Source organism: Condylostylus longicornis, unplaced genomic scaffold (assembly GCF_029603195.1).
Source record: "Condylostylus longicornis isolate FDR11 unplaced genomic scaffold, ASM2960319v2 ptg000085l, whole genome shotgun sequence".
In the NCBI taxonomy this organism is placed as follows: domain Eukaryota; kingdom Metazoa; phylum Arthropoda; class Insecta; order Diptera; family Dolichopodidae; genus Condylostylus; species Condylostylus longicornis.
The window spans coordinates 255,791-273,223 of NW_026578053.1; the positions used below are offsets into that span (position 1 = coordinate 255,791).

Consider the following 17,433-nt stretch of genomic DNA (forward strand, 5'->3'; position numbering starts at 1 on the left):
TAATAAAGAGCAATCGTCTGTGAAATCAATCGAATCTATGTCGCATGGTTCCGAATTCATAAGTATTAATATAAATATATACAGGAAAAATATTTTACTTTTATTTACAGATTGTAGCTCAAAAACGAATAAACTAATTTTCGGCCTTAGCTCCTTATATATAAAAAAAATACATTTAAAATAAAAAAATTTTTTAACGTTATTATTACGTGTTACCTGAATGTCTCACCTGATAAGTCGTAATAAGTCTTAATTATACGTAACAGACTTGTTTTTACATAATATGTAAAAATAAGTCTGTAAATGCCTATTATTACGTCAAGTTGCAAACTCATTGCATGTTGCATATAGCAATTGCATTTTAATGTCACATTTGAAGTTATGGAAAAAATAAACGACATTGGACATTTGTATCCAAGCATTAAATTGAAAAGTGATTCAACTCGAATGGTAATATTTTTAATAAACAATTTTGTTGAAATTCTTGCAATAATTTTAAGTGCATTTTTTTATTTTTGTTGTTTCGAGATTGTAAATTTTTTTGCACAGTGTAAGATTTTGCTTGCAAAAAATAGAATATTGCATTTTATTTCTTTTTTAAATATTGTTTATGATTTTTAAATCTACTAATTAATGTACATATAATAGCGTTCAAACCCATATACAACGTAAACATAAGTTTTACGGAACGTAAAATGTCAACGACAGTAAATTAATTTATAAATTATGTATTAACGTTACATTACTGGTATGAACTAGCGCTATGACAAGCAACCTGTTCAATTTTCAATCGACTGAACGCGCTTAAGTTAAAGCCGACTGAATAACAAACGACTGACTTTTAAATTAAGTGAAATTTTTTTCATCAAGAAAGGTCGTGAAAATTTATATGTAATTTAGCTTTTTGAAAATATTGTAAAAAAATTAAAAAAAAATATTTAAAATATTACAATTGTTTCATTTAATAAACAAACTGTAAAAAATTCAAATACGTTGTTCTCTTGTGTAAGAAATATGGCATGTGCTGCAGCAAAAGAGACTGCAGCACCTACAGGAATGTCTACTGGTGGTGGAGCAATAGGTCCAACTGGACCATCAATGGTAACATCACAAATTGCAAATAGACACCGTTTTGCTATGGAAGGTGTTGGAGCTAGAGTTATAAGAGGACCTGATTGGAAATGGGGAAAACAGGTAAGTGAAAAATACTCATAATAATTTCAAACAATTATTGGGTTCTAGACGTGTCACACCTACATTTTGACAACTTCTAAAATGAAGTTTTTGCAGATGTAATATAAAATAATAATTAACATTTATCATATAACCACAATTCAATTTTAAAATTTAAATTAAACCAAATGATTTTTTATTGACCTATCTGAAAGGTTAAATGATTATTTGTATGCGATAAATTAAAACAATTACCTACTCAAAAATGACTAAATGAATTACAAATTTTTACCCGGTTACAATGCAAATTTGAGAGAAGAAATGGCAAAATCTTTATTGTTACTAAATTTTATAAAATGTATTCTCTAGCAAAAATTTTATTTTGCTTTTAAAATTAAATATATTTAAAAAAACAAACAGTATGTTTATACTGTAACTTTTTGAATTAATTATTAAGTCACCAAAAAAAAAAAACAAAATTTTATATAAATGTTTACCTACCTATAGGATTCTGATTTAATACTAATTCTTTAATGCAAAATATAGCTTAATAATTTTGAAACCTCAATTATATTAACAAAACTTATTTTAGGATGGTGGAGAAGGCCATGTAGGAACAGTCAGAAATTTTGAATCTTCTGAAGAAGTGGTTGTTGTTTGGGATAATGGAACAGCGGCAAATTATAGATGTGCTGGTGCATATGACTTACGTATACTAGATAGTGCACCAACAGGAATTAAACATGATGGAACAATGTGTGACACATGTCGTCAGCAACCAATATTCGGTATACGTTGGAAATGTGCAGAATGTATAAATTACGATCTTTGTTCAGTGTGTTATCATGGTGATAAACATCACTTACGTCATCGTTTTTATCGCATAGCGACGCCTGGCGGAGAACGTATAATGTTAGAACCACGTAGAAAATCTAAAAAAATTGCTGTACGCGGAATTTTCCCTGGAGCTAGAGTCGTTCGGGGAGTTGATTGGCAATGGGAAGATCAAGATGGTGGAGTCGGGAGACGCGGAAAGGTGAACGAAATACAAGATTGGTCATCGGCTTCTCCACGTTCTGCGGCTTACGTTGTTTGGGATAATGGAGCAAAAAATTTGTATCGGGTAGGATTTGAGGGAATGGCAGATTTAAAAGTTGTTAATGATTCAAAAGGTAACACTGTATATCGTGATCATTTGCCTTTACTTGGAGAAAATGGGCCAGGTAAAGGACCTCATGGCTTTCAAATCGGCGATAAAGTGACAGTTGATTTGGAGTTGGAAATAGTTCAATCATTGCAACATGGTCATGGGGGATGGACTGATGGCATGTTTGAGTGCTTAAATAATATTGGAAAGGTGGTCGGTATTGATGAGGATCATGATATCGTTGTTGCATATACTAGTGGAAATCGATGGACTTTTAACCCTACTGTATTAACAAAAGTTGCCTCGCCCATAACTGCTGCCCCAGAATTTTGTGTTGGGGACATTGTTAAAATTTGTTCTGATTTAGAAAGTATAAAAGTCTTGCAGAGAGGGCATGGAGAGTGGGCGGAAGCAATGCAATTGACTTTAGGTAAAGTGGGAAGGGTTCAACAAGTCTATCATGATAACGACTTAAAAGTTGAAGTTGGAAATACGTCGTGGACGTACAATCCCTTGGCCGTAACAAAAATAGTAAGGATAATATATTTAACTTGAAAAATATTCTTTAATGTTCTATACTCATAGGGATCTGCTACATCCGATGGTAATTGTGTTCCAGCAGCTTCGAACGGTGAACGTCTGTCAGCAATACTTAAGAAACTATTCGAGCCCAACGTTTCTGGAGACGCCACTGAAGAATTCGTTAAAGCAGCTGCGAATGGCTATGCTGTAAAATAAGATATTTTAAAGTTAAAACGAAATTGTAAAATTGCATTTTGTCCTATCTTTCTAGACTCGTTGCGAAGAATATTTAACTGGGGCTATACCAAATACATCTACCAGCACATTGGCTGATGTAAATGGAGTTTTTGCTGGTCATACAGCACTTCAAGCGGCAAGCCAGAATGGACACATCGAAGTAATACAAATTTTGTTACGATATAAAGTTGATGTAGAAATTGAAGATAAAGATGGAGACCGAGCAGTACATCATGCCGCATTTGGTGACGAGCCCGCTGTGATTGAAATATTGTCAAAAGCCGGGGCTGATTTAAATGCCCGAAATAAAAGAAGACAAACTGCTTTACATATTGCAGTTAACAAAGGTCATCTAAATGTTGTAAAAACATTACTTTCTCTTGGTTGCCACACAAGTTTACAAGATTCAGAAGGCGATACACCACTTCACGACGCAATTTCGAAAGAACACGATGAGATGTTATCATTGTTACTTGATTTTGGAGCCGACATAACACTAACTAATAATAATGGATTTAATGCTTTGCATCATGCTGCTCTTAAAGGTGATAAAATAAAAAATTTATTAATTTTTAACACACATATTCAACTTTCATAATTTAATATCAATATAACTTATTTTAGGAAATCCAAGTGCTATGAAAATCCTTTTGACTAAAACAAATCGTCCATGGATTGTCGAAGAGAAAAAAGATGATGGATATACCGCTTTGCACTTAGCAGCATTAAATAACCATGTTGCAATTGCAGAACTGCTTGTCCATATGGGAAAGGCGAACATGGATCGTCAAAATGTTAATTTGCAAACAGCTTTGCACTTAGCAGTCGAGCGGCAGCACGTTCAAATAGTAAAACTTTTAGTTCAGGAAGGAGCTAATTTAAACATTCCAGATAAAGATGGTGATACTCCTTTGCATGAAGCTTTAAGGCATCACACGTTATCTCAATTAAAACAATTGCAAGATGTTGAAGGTTTCGGAAAATTATTAATGGGGCTTCGTAATGCGACAGATAAAAAAGCATCAGCTTCAATAGCATGTTTTCTCGCAGCGAATGGTGCCGATTTGACAATTAAAAATCGAAAATTGCAAACTCCTCTAGATTTGTGTCCTGATCCTAATCTCTGTAAAACTTTAGTAAAATGTTACAACGAACGTAAAACAGATGACAATGACCTTCCAGGTAATGTAGCAGGCGCATCACGTATGAACATTGGAGCAGCCAATAATAACACCCAAGCAAGTACATCAAATGCAATCAAAAATTCGATATTACCTAATGGAACAGCTCCAGGAATAAATTCAACTTCTACAAATTCAATACCACAAAATATAGCAGGGCCAAGCACATCCAAAAACACATCAACAAATGTACTAGATAATAATTTAACATCAAGTATGTCTGCATTAAAACTTGATACAAAAGTTGATCCTTTAAAAGGTAATACATTAGATGAATGTTTAGTGTGTTCAGATGCCAAAAGAGATACTGTTTTTAAGGTAAATGATATATTATGTTAACTGATAATAAAGCCGCTAAATCTTTGGTTTTTTATAATTTTTAGCCTTGCGGACATGTTTGCTGTTGTGAAACTTGTGCACCTCGGGTAAAAAAATGTTTAATATGTAGAGAAACAGTTGCATCTAGGGAAAAAATAGATGAATGTTTAGTATGTTCTGATCGCAGAGCCTCTGTATTCTTTAAACCGTGTGGTCATATGGTAGCATGTGAAAATTGTTCTAGTATAATGAAAAAATGTGTACAGTGCCGAACCCAAATTGAAGAAATGATACCATTTACAATGTGTTGTGGTGGAACTGGTACAGTAGCAAAGGTATACAAAATTTTATAGAAATTAAAACATAAAATTTATATAATATATTAAAACATATAATATGAATTTGTAATTAGGTACAGGTAACCAGTGACGAAAGAAACTCTGAAGCTCCAGTTATAAGTGTTAATAAATCAGGGGTCAATGTTGCACCAAATAATACAGTAACAGGAACTCCAACGGGAACTAATAACGTTGCTGGATCAACTGTTAATAATTTCCAAATGGATGATGTCCAAAAATTAAAACAACAATTGCAAGACATTAAAGAACAGGTACAATAAATAAATAAAAACAATATATTTGTCAAAATTTATTAAGTTTATTTATTTATTTTAATTGATTTACATTTTTAGACGATGTGTCCGGTATGTTTTGATCGTATAAAAAATATGGTGTTTCTTTGCGGCCACGGAACTTGTCAAATGTGCGGCGATCAAATCGATGGGTGTCCTATATGCCGAAAGACTGTGGAAAAGCGTATTTTGCTCTTCTAATTTTCTTTTAAATATGTACATATATATTAAAGTTTTTTATTTGATTATTTTGATCTTTAATTTAGAGGTCAAATTCAAATTAAGTATTATATATTTGAAATTTTTGATCAAAGATTATTACACTAATTAACTCAATTCTTTTAAAAGAATTTTTTAAAACGTATGTTAAATATTGCTCAAAAAAAATTTTGCTTAGTCTTATTAAAACTAAAAACGAAAAAAAAAAAAACTTTTTTTTAAATTAAAAATTTAAAATATCGCATTTAGATTTTAAATTTGTTGAAAAAATTTAAAAAAATATAATTTTAACATTAATTGTATTAATTATTACACATTTAAAACTAAACTTTATTAAATTGAAATTTCAATTTAAAAAAAAAAAATTAAAAAAAAAAATCTCGAATTACAACATACTTAAAATATACTTAAAACAAATATTAACGCTTAGTTTAATAATATCTATAAAGAAAACATAAATTTCTTCCATAATATTAATTATATACATATACGAAAATTAATTTCGCCTAAAAAAAAATTAATTATAAATTTTACTAATAATTTTTAATATATCGTACATTTTGTTTACTGTATACATTATATAATTATAATATAGTTTTTCAAGTAAAACCTAAGCAGAAAGGCAAAATTATCTTAAATTATAAATAACAATTTATAGCTTTGTTACTATTACGAAAATAGTTAAATTGTTAATTAACCTTCCATAAATGTTGCCGATACCTTTTTTTTTTTATTTTCAAATAACATAAAATATAGAATATATATAATATGTAACTATTTTTAAGATTTATTAATTTTTTTTTTACATATACGTACATACATTCTAAAATTACTTTTAATAATAATGAAATGTATCGAAGAATATCTTTGAAATTGCACAAAGCACATATTATCGCAATAAATATAATTCGAAAAAGCATTCAAATAATTTTTTTTTGAATTAAGAAAAAAAAAAAACTGTTTAGTATTTGTTCTCAGTCAATTAGAATCATTCTGGCTGAATTTAGGTTATCCAATTTGCATTTCTGTACATACTTATTTTGGAATAATCATTGAATTTTTATGTTAACCAACTTTTTTTTTTGAATTTTAGGAAATTGATAAAAGATCTTTAAAACTTTTGGTGCGAGTTAATGATTTTAATTATGATGAAGCAGAAAAAGGTCAAGGAGTTAAAAATTTTTTTTTAATTAAAGGAAAATTATGTTGGGAGGGATTAATATTCAAATTTTTATAGCCCAATAATGTATCTCGCTTTTTTAATCACTTTTTATTCACATTCAAATCAGAATTCTCTGTGTTTCTAATGGATATTTTTACAATAAGATTACTCATTTTTTTCAATTGGAATTTTGCAGTTTTTCTCAATTTCGAGAAAAAATGCAAGAATCAATTGAAAGTCTCACTTTCAAAAACAAAATTTTGTCCGAATAATTCCTCAAAAATTACATTATACAAATATATGATAGTTACTCGCTTTCTTCTCACTTCCTGAATAAAATAGCGAGATAGATGGTCAGGTCCAAATTAAAAAACTTTATAAATTTAAAATAAAACGAATATTTAATTTCAATTATGATATACAAAACAAATACATATTTCGCATTTCTATAGTTTGGTGAATTTATACAAAATATATTTAGCTATTTGTGGCCAATATTTTCCAAACAAATCTATAAACCAAAGCAATAAAAGCGCCGATTAATCCATAAAACAATAGATACGACCATCTGGCTTTTTTAATATCAACATTTTCATTGCTAATAGTTTTTTCATAACATTCATTTGTTTGACATCCATTTGTATTATTGCAATCACCAAGTTGACCAAAAATGTTAACAGTTCCATTGTTAGTTTTTCTACTACATTCTTCCCATTTAGATTCATCATCTATTAATTCTGCATTCATACTGAATTTCGATGCAGAAACAATTCGCACTTGAACAGATTTGCCAAGTAAGTTCTTTTGTTTTGGTAATAAAACTTGTTCATAAAATTTATTATGTCCTACGTAAAAATTCTTGTCGTGAGAAATTTCTGTTACAAGTACTGTTTGTTTTTCGCCTACTTTATGGATATATGGCTCATACGTATAAAATAGGTCCGTTAAGCGTTTTGTACGTGTTTTCACTAAATTCGCTGGAATTCTTTCCATTCTTGCAGCAGGTGTTCCCGGTCTAGGAAAGAACTGATTTATAAAAAGGGAGGGAAATTTATATTTTTCACACAGTGTCATTGTTTCTTCAAAATCTGCCTCAGTTTCGCCCGGAAAACCGCATATTATATCAGTTGCAATAGTAACACCTAACCAAAAAAAAATTAATATTATTAGAAATCGGTACACAATTATTTTTTAGATTGTACCTGGCACATTGTCCCGCAGATAATCAACAACTTGTTCAAAATCTTTCCTACAATATTCGCGCTTCATGTCACTTAAAACACTATCACTACCACTTTGAACAGGTACATGGAGAAATGAATAAACTCGAGGATGTTTCAAACATTTAGCTATTTCTTCCAAATGTTCTAATATATAAGGGGGGTTTGTCATTCCAACCCGCATCATACATGATTGAGGAATTACTTCCACTAATTTCCATAATAATTCAGGAAGAGAACTGTTAATATCTCTTCCATAAGTTCCCGTATCTTCGGAAGTTAACCAAATTTCACAACAGCCTTCCTCGAATGCTTGTTTTGCCCGTTCAACTATTTCCTCCGGAGAATAACTTACCAAATCACCACGTGCATGTTTTGTCTTACAATAAGTACACTGATTTAGGCAGCCAGAATTGATAGGTATAATTTCAATTAATGGATTCTTTCTAACTTTTGGTAAAGCTAGTTTAGGACCAGCTACTCTTTTACCAGTATCCTTTTTTGGCTGAAGTAGCCGCACAGTGTGACCTTTTAGTGTTTCCTCTACAACTTCGACCACCCGATCGATTTGTTGGACTCCAACGACAGATAATCCTTTTAAATATTCTGATTTCGGTGCTCCTTGGGGAACACAACCAGCTACAACGACATGTTTTCCATCCTTTAACCCACTCTTAATATCGTTACGAAATGTATCTTCAGATGGATTTTTAACCGTGCAACTGAAATTTTTTTACATTATTTCCAACTTTAACTCTGTTTTTATATAACCAATTACATACCTGTTTAATAACCACAAATCTGCTTCATTTTTATTATTTGTCAAATTATAACCATACACTGCTAGCTGTCCAGCCATGTACTCTGAATCAGAGTTATTATGAGCACATCCCCAAGTTTTTACGTAAATTTTCTGTGTTCCCGGTATAACACTTTTATGAATTACTTTTTCGGGAATCACATATTCTTTATTTTGTTCCTCACTCGCAACTTGCAATTTCTGACGTTTCTTTGGTCGAACTGAAACACCCATTTTGTTACTATATCTTTCTTTCGGAGTAATATCTTGTGAAGATATTAAGTCTTCAATATCCTCTATTATTTCTATGCACGCAGACATTATGCAAAGTCTTTTAAGGAAAAGTAATAAACTTTTTAAAAGTTAAGTAGATACAAAAACAAATATTCACTTCAAAGCTGCAAATTTTATTTCACGTGTAAACAATGCTTGAAAAACCTACAATTAGCCAGTTATCAAAATAATGACAACTGTTCCTTGAGTAAAGAGTTTCCATATGATATGAAATTTTCTTATGCTTTATCTTAAATATCGAAGAAAAACAACAATCACGATAGATGACTAAATTTGATTTTACCAAATGTGAATTTTTATTTATTTATTTGTTTCAATTTCAATTTCTTAGTAAATTATGGTTTTTATGGAATGTATTGAACAAAATATCCAAATAATATTTTGTCAATTTAGTTCCAGATATGTAAAAGAATGAATAAAAATCTATAAAATTAAGTTATTAAGGATTTGCCACTACCTAGAACTACACAATCTCCATCTCAATTATTACATGTAAATTACATGAATTGCTGTTGTTTTCAAAATAACGTATTTAATTTGTAATAATTTTTATAAAAAAAAAAGTAATTAAGCTGACTGATTTTGGAATTTTCTCGATAAATACTAATTTTTTTTACTACTTTGCTTAACAAGAAAATTTAAGGGTTAATCGACTATTGTGAATTGCCGATAAAATGTCAATGTAAAATAATAATCTAATAAAAAATCAATAATATACAAGTTTGAAATTTACATTTTTGATTTGAAATTAAAGAATTATATTTTTTTGGTAAAATTTTAAGGGAGAAATAATTTTGAAACTATTAAAATCAGTAAAATGACTGACGAAGAGTTGCGGCAAAGAAAATCATCAAATGATAGAAATATTTCAGCCTCTGACGCAGATGCTAAACAAGGTGACTCTGCTACAGCTGATTCTGAAGATGATAAAATTCCAGAAGAAAAATATATAAACGAGTTAGCAAAGAATCTTCCACAGGGAACAGATAAGACCCCAAAAATATTAGATACAACTTTAAAAGGTTTACCCGATAAGTGGAGGAATTGGATCATAAGAGGGATATTTACATGGCTAATGATATTTGGATTTGGTTTATTAATTTATGGTGGTCCACTTGCATTGATGATCACATGTTTAATTGTTCAAGTTAAATGTTTTGAAGAAATTATTTCAATTGGATACCAAGTATATAGGATTCATGGGCTACCATGGTTTCGCAGTTTGTCATGGTATTTTCTTTTAACATCAAATTATTTTTTCTATGGAGAAAGTCTAGTAGATTATTTTGGCGTAGCAATAAACCGAGTTGGTTATTTAAAATTTTTAGTCACATACCACAGATTTTTATCATTTTGTCTCTATTGCATTGGATTTGTATGGTTTGTTCTTTCTCTTGTTAAAAAATATTACATGAAGCAATTCAGTTTGTTCGCGTGGACTCACGTTTCCTTATTGATTGTTGTAACTCAAAGTTATTTAATTATACAAAACATATTTGAAGGATTGATATGGTTTATAGTGCCTGTATCTATGATAGTTTGCAATGACGTTATGGCTTATATGTTTGGTTTTTTCTTTGGAAAGACACCCCTTATTCAACTAAGTCCAAAGAAGACATGGGAAGGATTTATCGGTGGTGGAGTTGCAACAATTATTTTTGGTGTTTTTATATCGATATTCTTGTGCCAATTTCAATATTTCGTTTGTCCAATTGAATATTCAGAAACACTTGGACGTATGACAATGGAGTGTGAACCAAGTTATTTATTTACAAAACAAGAATACAATATTTTAGGAAATGTTTGGAAGCTGTATCCTTTTGTTTTTCATTCATTATCCTTGAGTGTTTTTAGCTCAGTTATTGGACCATTTGGTGGATTTTTCGCATCTGGATTTAAACGAGCATTTAAAATTAAAGATTTTGGAGATATGATTCCAGGACATGGAGGAATAATGGATCGCTTTGACTGTCAATTTTTAATGGCTACATTTGTAAATGTGTATATTTCTAGCTTTATAGCAACAGCATCTCCATCTAAATTATTATCACATATACTATCATTAAAACCAGAACAACAATTGCACATTTTTAACTCATTACGAGAGAATCTCGAAAATCGAAATATTTTAAATTAGAGAAAGAAGAATATACGCAAGTTCAAATTAGTAAGCTATATTACCTACGTTTAGATTATTAAAAACAAATGAAATTTTAAATTTGTTGTACAATGTTTAAATATTGTAGCTATTATTTCATTCTATGATTATTATGGTTTTTTATATACATTTCTTTATTGATATAAATTATTCATACATATATATATATATGCATATGAATATTGAATTAGTGATTTTATTTTTAAACTAATAATTTTAAAATCTATGCCGTATTATTTATTATATGATAAAAGTAACTGAAGAGAAATAAATTGGTGTATATTTTATATATAAAATATCATTTTCTACTACAATTTTTACAATGCAAATTCAAACAAATTTTTTTTTATATTTTAAGTAGAAAAATTAATGAATGATGTTCTTAGTAAAAAGGACAAAAAGCAAAATATATAATTAAGATAAAATTGGACTGGTATCCAAAATGAAAAATAGGTGAAGTTATTAGATTTAAGGTAATATTTAAATTGAACTGTTGAAATTGATCTTTAAATTTCATTTAAAATCTAAATAATTCAATGTTATATTTGTCTGTGTATGTAGCTTAAGTCAAATTACGCTAATTGTTTAGCTAAATATTAAAATAAATGGAATAAATGTATTAACAGTACTTTATGTCTTTCTTTGATATTACTTTTTGGCAACAAAGTTGCTATTACTTTTGTGTTGAACCTGCAATATACGCCAATGACTATTATACTGCTTAACTAAAATATGGAACACACAGTTAATAAAAGGAAATTTCAAAATAAAACATCGTCCTATGCTACCAAACATTCAAAATAAATATTGGGAAGGAATATACTAAGATGCGGATTAATAACTACTTAATGGTTTTTACTTATTAAATGTAAATTGTTATTTTTTTAAAGGAAAAGAAAGCCATTGTTTTAAAGTCGAATAAATCTTGAAAAGATTCTTTTAATAACATCTCAAGATAAATTTATAAATAGCGCTTTAATACACAATATTTTTGTATTTTCTTTTTTTTACTTAAAGGTTTCTATTAAACAAAATAAAATTGTTTTTTTTTTTTGTATAAATTAGTTTTTAAAGGCAAAAACGAAAAAAAAATTAAAAAAAAATTTAAATTAATTTATGAATATTGCAGTTGGTTCATCACCTTGTTGATTTCTTGATACAATTCGGTATCTTTTGATGTCACTTCCATTAGTTCTTCCAGTTTATTGACTAAGCCCAGCTCTCTAAGTCGTACGTATCGTTCGGGTCCTTTGGAGTCATTTCTCTGAACTAAATTACCAATGGCGAATAGTGCACCAGCTTGTAATTTATAGTCTCGATGCATTAGAAACTCTCCAAGTCGTTTTAAAATTTTTTCATCCTCCATTACATAATCATGATTATGAGCACCAGCTGCAATGTTACCAATTATGCATAACGCTTGTTCCTTAACTTCAGCTGGATGTGGTGAATCTAAGACCATATTTACTGCTTGCATAACATCTGTTGCATGTTCTCTCATTATATCGTCAATGTGAGTAGATTTACTTAATAAATTTCTTAATAAACCAAGGGTTTTCATTATCACTCTTGTATCCGAATCATTTAGAAGTTTTAATATACGATCTGTTCCTAAAGAATTAATTATTTTTGTTTTAACATGTTGTTCTGCTTGAAAAGCCATATTCATGAGTGCCCAACTTCCATTTAAACGTAACGCTGGATCCGTATTCTCTGTTAAACGACAGAGCATTTCAACCACTCCTGAGTCAAGCATTGGTTCTTTGGCTGGTGAGAATTCTAATAATAAATTACATATCGTAGATGTTACAACAGTAAGAAGCTCATTGGAAGGTTGGCCTTGAAGTAACGTCATTAAAGGTCGCCACACCGAATGATCTTGAAACGTTGTTCTAAGTTGCTGTACAGACCGTGATAAAGAGTGCAAGCAACGCACTGCAGCTAAACGAACTTCTGAGCAAGGATCTCCTAAACCTTCTAAAACTTTTTCCATTAATCGCTTCGTTTCAATAATTTGTTTACGAATACCTTCATCATTTGCTCCTAACGAAGCAAAACAACGAAACGCCCCTTGTCTCGGCAAAGTTGAATTCGTTTGAAGTAGAGCTGATAGAGATTGAATCAAATGATTACTGATTGCTGCTAATCTTTGTAAATTAGAGTCAACTTCAACCAAATAAGCAAGAGTTTCCGCTGCTGTTGCTCTTACGTCTTCACTAAACTCGTCTGTACATAACCTTGCCAAACAAGGCAAAGTTTTATAAACAATTCTTAAATCAGATGGGGGAAGTGTACCTGACCTATGTATATAAGTTAAACATCTGGCAGCACCTAACTGAATGTCGGGATCTAATATCCTCGATAATAACGATGTTAATATATCTGGTAGTGATACACCTTCAAAACTTGTAACACAAACGATATCTGAAACAGCACGGTTTGTAAAACACATTGCAGCCAAACTTTTTAATGCTGGAATTTGTAAGGCTGATAAATTGGAACTCATCATACGGGCCAAAAAAGGAATCGCTCCAGCTTGACATAATATCATTTGCTCATTGTAGGTTAACGGATGACAATGGGGCACTAGTATATGCGTAACACTTTTTTGTATTTGCACGGAACTATCGGGCGATGCTAAACTAATCAAATGAGATAATGTTCCAACATTTGAATACAATAATTCTGCCGGTGCAATTGGAAATTGAAAAATTGATTTTAAAACACTCACACAAAATTCAATGACCCTTTTATCTATATTTTGTGTTGCTATTATAGTTAGTAATATTTTTACAACATTATGCTCAATTAGTTTTTTAACATGCTCATCTGTTCCTTTTGCCAAGGAACCGATAACTATAATTGCATCTAGCCGAATCGAAAGAGGAACTTCTTCATTTGTTATGAGTGCTATTAAACGCGGCACTATTCCTTGGGATATTACCGATGCTTTTTGTCGATTACTTCCAATTACAGAATTTTTTAAGCTTATTAGAGCTTCCTGGCACTGTAAATTGTCATTAGAATATAACTTTTCCAAATAAGCGGCAGAATTATCTACATTTGTCATAAAAGTAGCTCCTTCCATTTTGGTGATTTGAATTACGTTTTACTTTTCTAATAATCTTTTTCGTATCAAACAAACCGATTAAACATTAACAAAATAACGCATTTCTATTTATATTTTATTATAAAATAGAAAAAACTTCGGTTCCTCACCACGGCCCGATTTTATAAACTTGAACAAAAATGACGCAAATGACAAACTACGATTTTCCAAAAAAAAGTCACTAGGTGCAATCAAAGCACAATGTATTAAAATAGATATAGATAAACGGCTTTCGAATTCTTTAAATTTTTATAAACAAATGTCTGCCAGGGTCAATCGTGGTGACACCTCAAAAACCAAAATATCAAATTATTTATTATATATGACAAAAAACTCATAACTCAAAAAACTTTATTCCTACAGTCTTATGGCTTGACTGTTAACCGGTGATATTTAGTACTGATTTTTATGTATATAGTAAAAATTTTGATATTCCAAAAGTGTGGGAAGTGAGTTTGAAGCTACAAAGATAAACTTTGAAATATGGTAACTTCAAAAATTTTACGCTTCAAAGTAATCCAATAGGGTTGCACGCAATAAATATACAACTTCAAAGTACCTCTTCAAAATTGTTTTTTTTTTTTTTTAATTTTAAATCTGTTGCTTGTCAAAGCATACGACTTGTTAGTAAATCTAAGTTGTTATTATTGTTTGAAACTGCTAAATTCTGAAGCACTTCTTTTTATTTCGATTACGTTTCACTCAGTATAATTAGTCAAGATTTTGTAGTTGTCTAATTTTAAAGCACATCCTTGCATTTTGATTATGTTGAAAGCTTTAATTGAAAAATATGGAATTTTTTATCACAATGCAAAAAAGCGGTGACAGGCAATTGTAACAAATTTTAAAAATATAAAAATTTTAAAAATATAAAGATATAATAAAAAAATATAACCCTAAGAATAGTGCGAGCATTTACCTATTTGCCCCCTTTTTCAAGTTATAAAGTTATTTTTGACTGCTATGTTACTTTTTTATCACAGTGATACGACGATATAAAAAGACACCAGTTTTCAATGTATATAATATAACGTAGTTAAGCAAAAATGCAGTATGCTTGTAATTTAAAAATGTGTAAAATGTAGCGTGTTGAACAGCATAAAAAACATATTTCGCATAATCTGTATGTTTTAATTTGTGATGCTAGCTTAAACGTGAAACAAGAAACGTCATTTAAACCAATGTTTTACGATATTGACTACGCCGCATCCCGTATGTTTTTAAGCTATTTATTTTATAAACAAAATTTTGCCTGATAAGTGATATCAGTTAAAAATACATGTATATAATATTATAATTAAAAGAATTCCGGTAAATTTACATTCTTTTCTAATTTTTTGCTGTAATTTTCATTTTCATATCTATTATTTTTATTTTAATTTTAGCCTATGTCTCATTAGCTTCAAAAATACAAAAGCTTCAACGTCATCATGAAAAAAACACGATCAGTAAGATCTGCCTCCATTAGTTCAGATACCAGCTCAGATTTAAAACACTCTTCGTCAAGTACTATAATCACCATAATTTTGCTTGGAATTGCTTTAAGAGCTACTACTTCTTTATATGACTTTTCGGGATATAAAAATCCCCCCATGTTTGGGGACTATGAAGCTCAAAGACATTGGCAAGAAATAACTATAAATACACCTATAGAAGAGTGGTATGTTAATACAACAAAAAATGATTTATTGTATTGGGGCTTAGATTATCCACCTTTAACAGCTTATCATAGTTACATATTGGGAAAAGTTGCTCAGAAATTTAATCCAGCTTATGTGGAGCTAAATGAATCTAGAGGATTTTATTCAGATGAACACAAACTTTTTATGAGAACATCAGTGTTAATTACTGATTTACTAATATTTTTTCCTGCAGCTGTTCTTTTAATAAAATCATTTAAAGAATCTCCAAAGAGTGATTTCTTAGGATTAGTATCACTTCTATACTACCCGGGATTATTATTAATTGATTATGGACACTTTCAATATAACAATATCTCTTTGGGATTAGCTATAGCTGCAATTGTTTCAATATTAAAGGACAAAGATTTATTAGCATCTGTATTATTTTGCTTGGCTTTAAACTATAAACAAATGGAGTTATATCATTCTTTGCCGTTCTTTTATTATCTTTTTCGAAAATGTTTTGCTTTTCAAAATTCTTGGATTCCTTTTCGCTTTATGTACTTTATTAAACTTGCCAACAGTGTAATACTAACGTTTGCATTATGTTGGATTCCATGGTTATATTCAAATGATCGCCTTATGTCAGTTTTAACAAGATTATTTCCGTTTAATCGTGGTATATTTGAAGATAAAGTGTCAAATTTTTGGTGCGTATTGAATATATTTGTAAAAGTTCGAGAAATGTATAATGTAGAACAAAATTTATATGCATGCCTTGGGGCAACTGCTATTTCTATTTTACCAAGTATGCTAACATTATTTTTTTATCCTTCAAAACAAGGATTCACGTATGCAGTTTTAAATTCATCATTGGGTTTCTTTTTATTTTCATATCACGTTCACGAGAAATCTATTCTATTAGCCGTAATACCAGCAATTATTTTGATAAATAAAGAACCTCAAATCGTTTTTTGGTTTCTTCAAACAGCTACATTTAGTATGATACCCTTAATTGTAAAAGATAATCTTCTAATTGCATTTTTGGGTTTGAATATTTTATTCGAATCATTATTCCGAATTTTAAACGTCGACAACAATAAAAGGAAGTCAGAGAGAATTCTGAAAAACTTAAGAATTTTATCATTATTGGGCTGTGTAACTTTAACAATTTTACATATTTTCGGACCAGTACCAGACAAATTGCCACATTTATATGAATTATTAATTTCATCATATTGTTGTGTACATTTTATATTCTTTCTCTTATATTTTACTGTTAAACAATTTTTGATTAGAAATGAAAATTAAATTGTAAAATATTTTATATTTTTATTAATAAAGTAATAAAAAATTCGAGTTCGCATTTTCATAGTTTTATATCGACACTCTATATTCTACAACGAATTCTATGTGCTGATAATTCTAGTTTAAAATTCTATTGATAATCTTTAACAGGTATTCATCACATATTTCTTTCTAACGCAATATAAATTTAAATTTAGACATATGCTTTTATAAAAGGCAATTAATATTCAATGAAAATGTGTCTAAATATTGACTTACATAATCATAAGATCAATGACAACCAAACTCCAGAGTGGAGGGATAAATTAAAAAAAGGAATAGCCCGCGTGAGAA

General features: G+C 29.8%; 5 protein-coding genes across 5 annotated transcripts; 3 read left to right on the forward strand and 2 right to left on the reverse strand.

The window, feature by feature from the left end:
- Positions 1-873: 873 nt before the first annotated feature.
- On the forward strand, positions 874-5,649 carry LOC129613638 (E3 ubiquitin-protein ligase mind-bomb). Its single transcript, XM_055527780.1, has 8 exons — positions 874-1,194; positions 1,766-2,851; positions 2,906-3,049; positions 3,114-3,624; positions 3,704-4,578; positions 4,644-4,913; positions 4,991-5,188; positions 5,270-5,649. Exons 1-8 carry the CDS (start codon positions 1,015-1,017, stop codon positions 5,408-5,410), a joined length of 3,405 nt encoding a protein of 1,134 aa, XP_055383755.1. The 5' UTR covers positions 874-1,014; the 3' UTR covers positions 5,411-5,649.
- A 1,325-nt stretch (positions 5,650-6,974) lies between these two features.
- On the reverse strand, positions 6,975-9,041 carry LOC129613655 (threonylcarbamoyladenosine tRNA methylthiotransferase). The gene is made up of 3 exons (XM_055527811.1): positions 8,593-9,041; positions 7,793-8,532; positions 6,975-7,732 (listed from the first exon to the last, which is right to left on the reverse strand). Exons 1-3 carry the CDS (start codon positions 8,928-8,930, stop codon positions 7,068-7,070), a joined length of 1,743 nt encoding a protein of 580 aa, XP_055383786.1. The 5' UTR covers positions 8,931-9,041; the 3' UTR covers positions 6,975-7,067.
- Positions 9,042-9,601: 560 nt separating this feature from the next.
- Positions 9,602-11,689, forward strand: LOC129613647 (phosphatidate cytidylyltransferase, photoreceptor-specific). The gene has a single exon (XM_055527797.1). It carries the CDS (start codon positions 9,721-9,723, stop codon positions 11,038-11,040), a length of 1,320 nt encoding a protein of 439 aa, XP_055383772.1. The 5' UTR covers positions 9,602-9,720; the 3' UTR covers positions 11,041-11,689.
- A 275-nt stretch (positions 11,690-11,964) lies between these two features.
- Positions 11,965-14,307, reverse strand: LOC129613652 (armadillo repeat-containing protein 8-like). Its single transcript, XM_055527807.1, has one exon. It carries the CDS (start codon positions 14,147-14,149, stop codon positions 12,176-12,178), a length of 1,974 nt encoding a protein of 657 aa, XP_055383782.1. The 5' UTR covers positions 14,150-14,307; the 3' UTR covers positions 11,965-12,175.
- Positions 14,308-15,344: 1,037 nt separating this feature from the next.
- Positions 15,345-17,151, forward strand: LOC129613663 (probable dolichyl pyrophosphate Man9GlcNAc2 alpha-1,3-glucosyltransferase). Its single transcript, XM_055527819.1, has 2 exons — positions 15,345-15,481; positions 15,556-17,151. The coding sequence occupies exon 2, from the start codon at positions 15,601-15,603 to the stop codon at positions 17,101-17,103; it is 1,503 nt and encodes a 500-aa protein (XP_055383794.1). The 5' UTR covers positions 15,345-15,481; positions 15,556-15,600; the 3' UTR covers positions 17,104-17,151.
- The last annotated feature ends 282 nt before the right edge of the window (positions 17,152-17,433 follow it).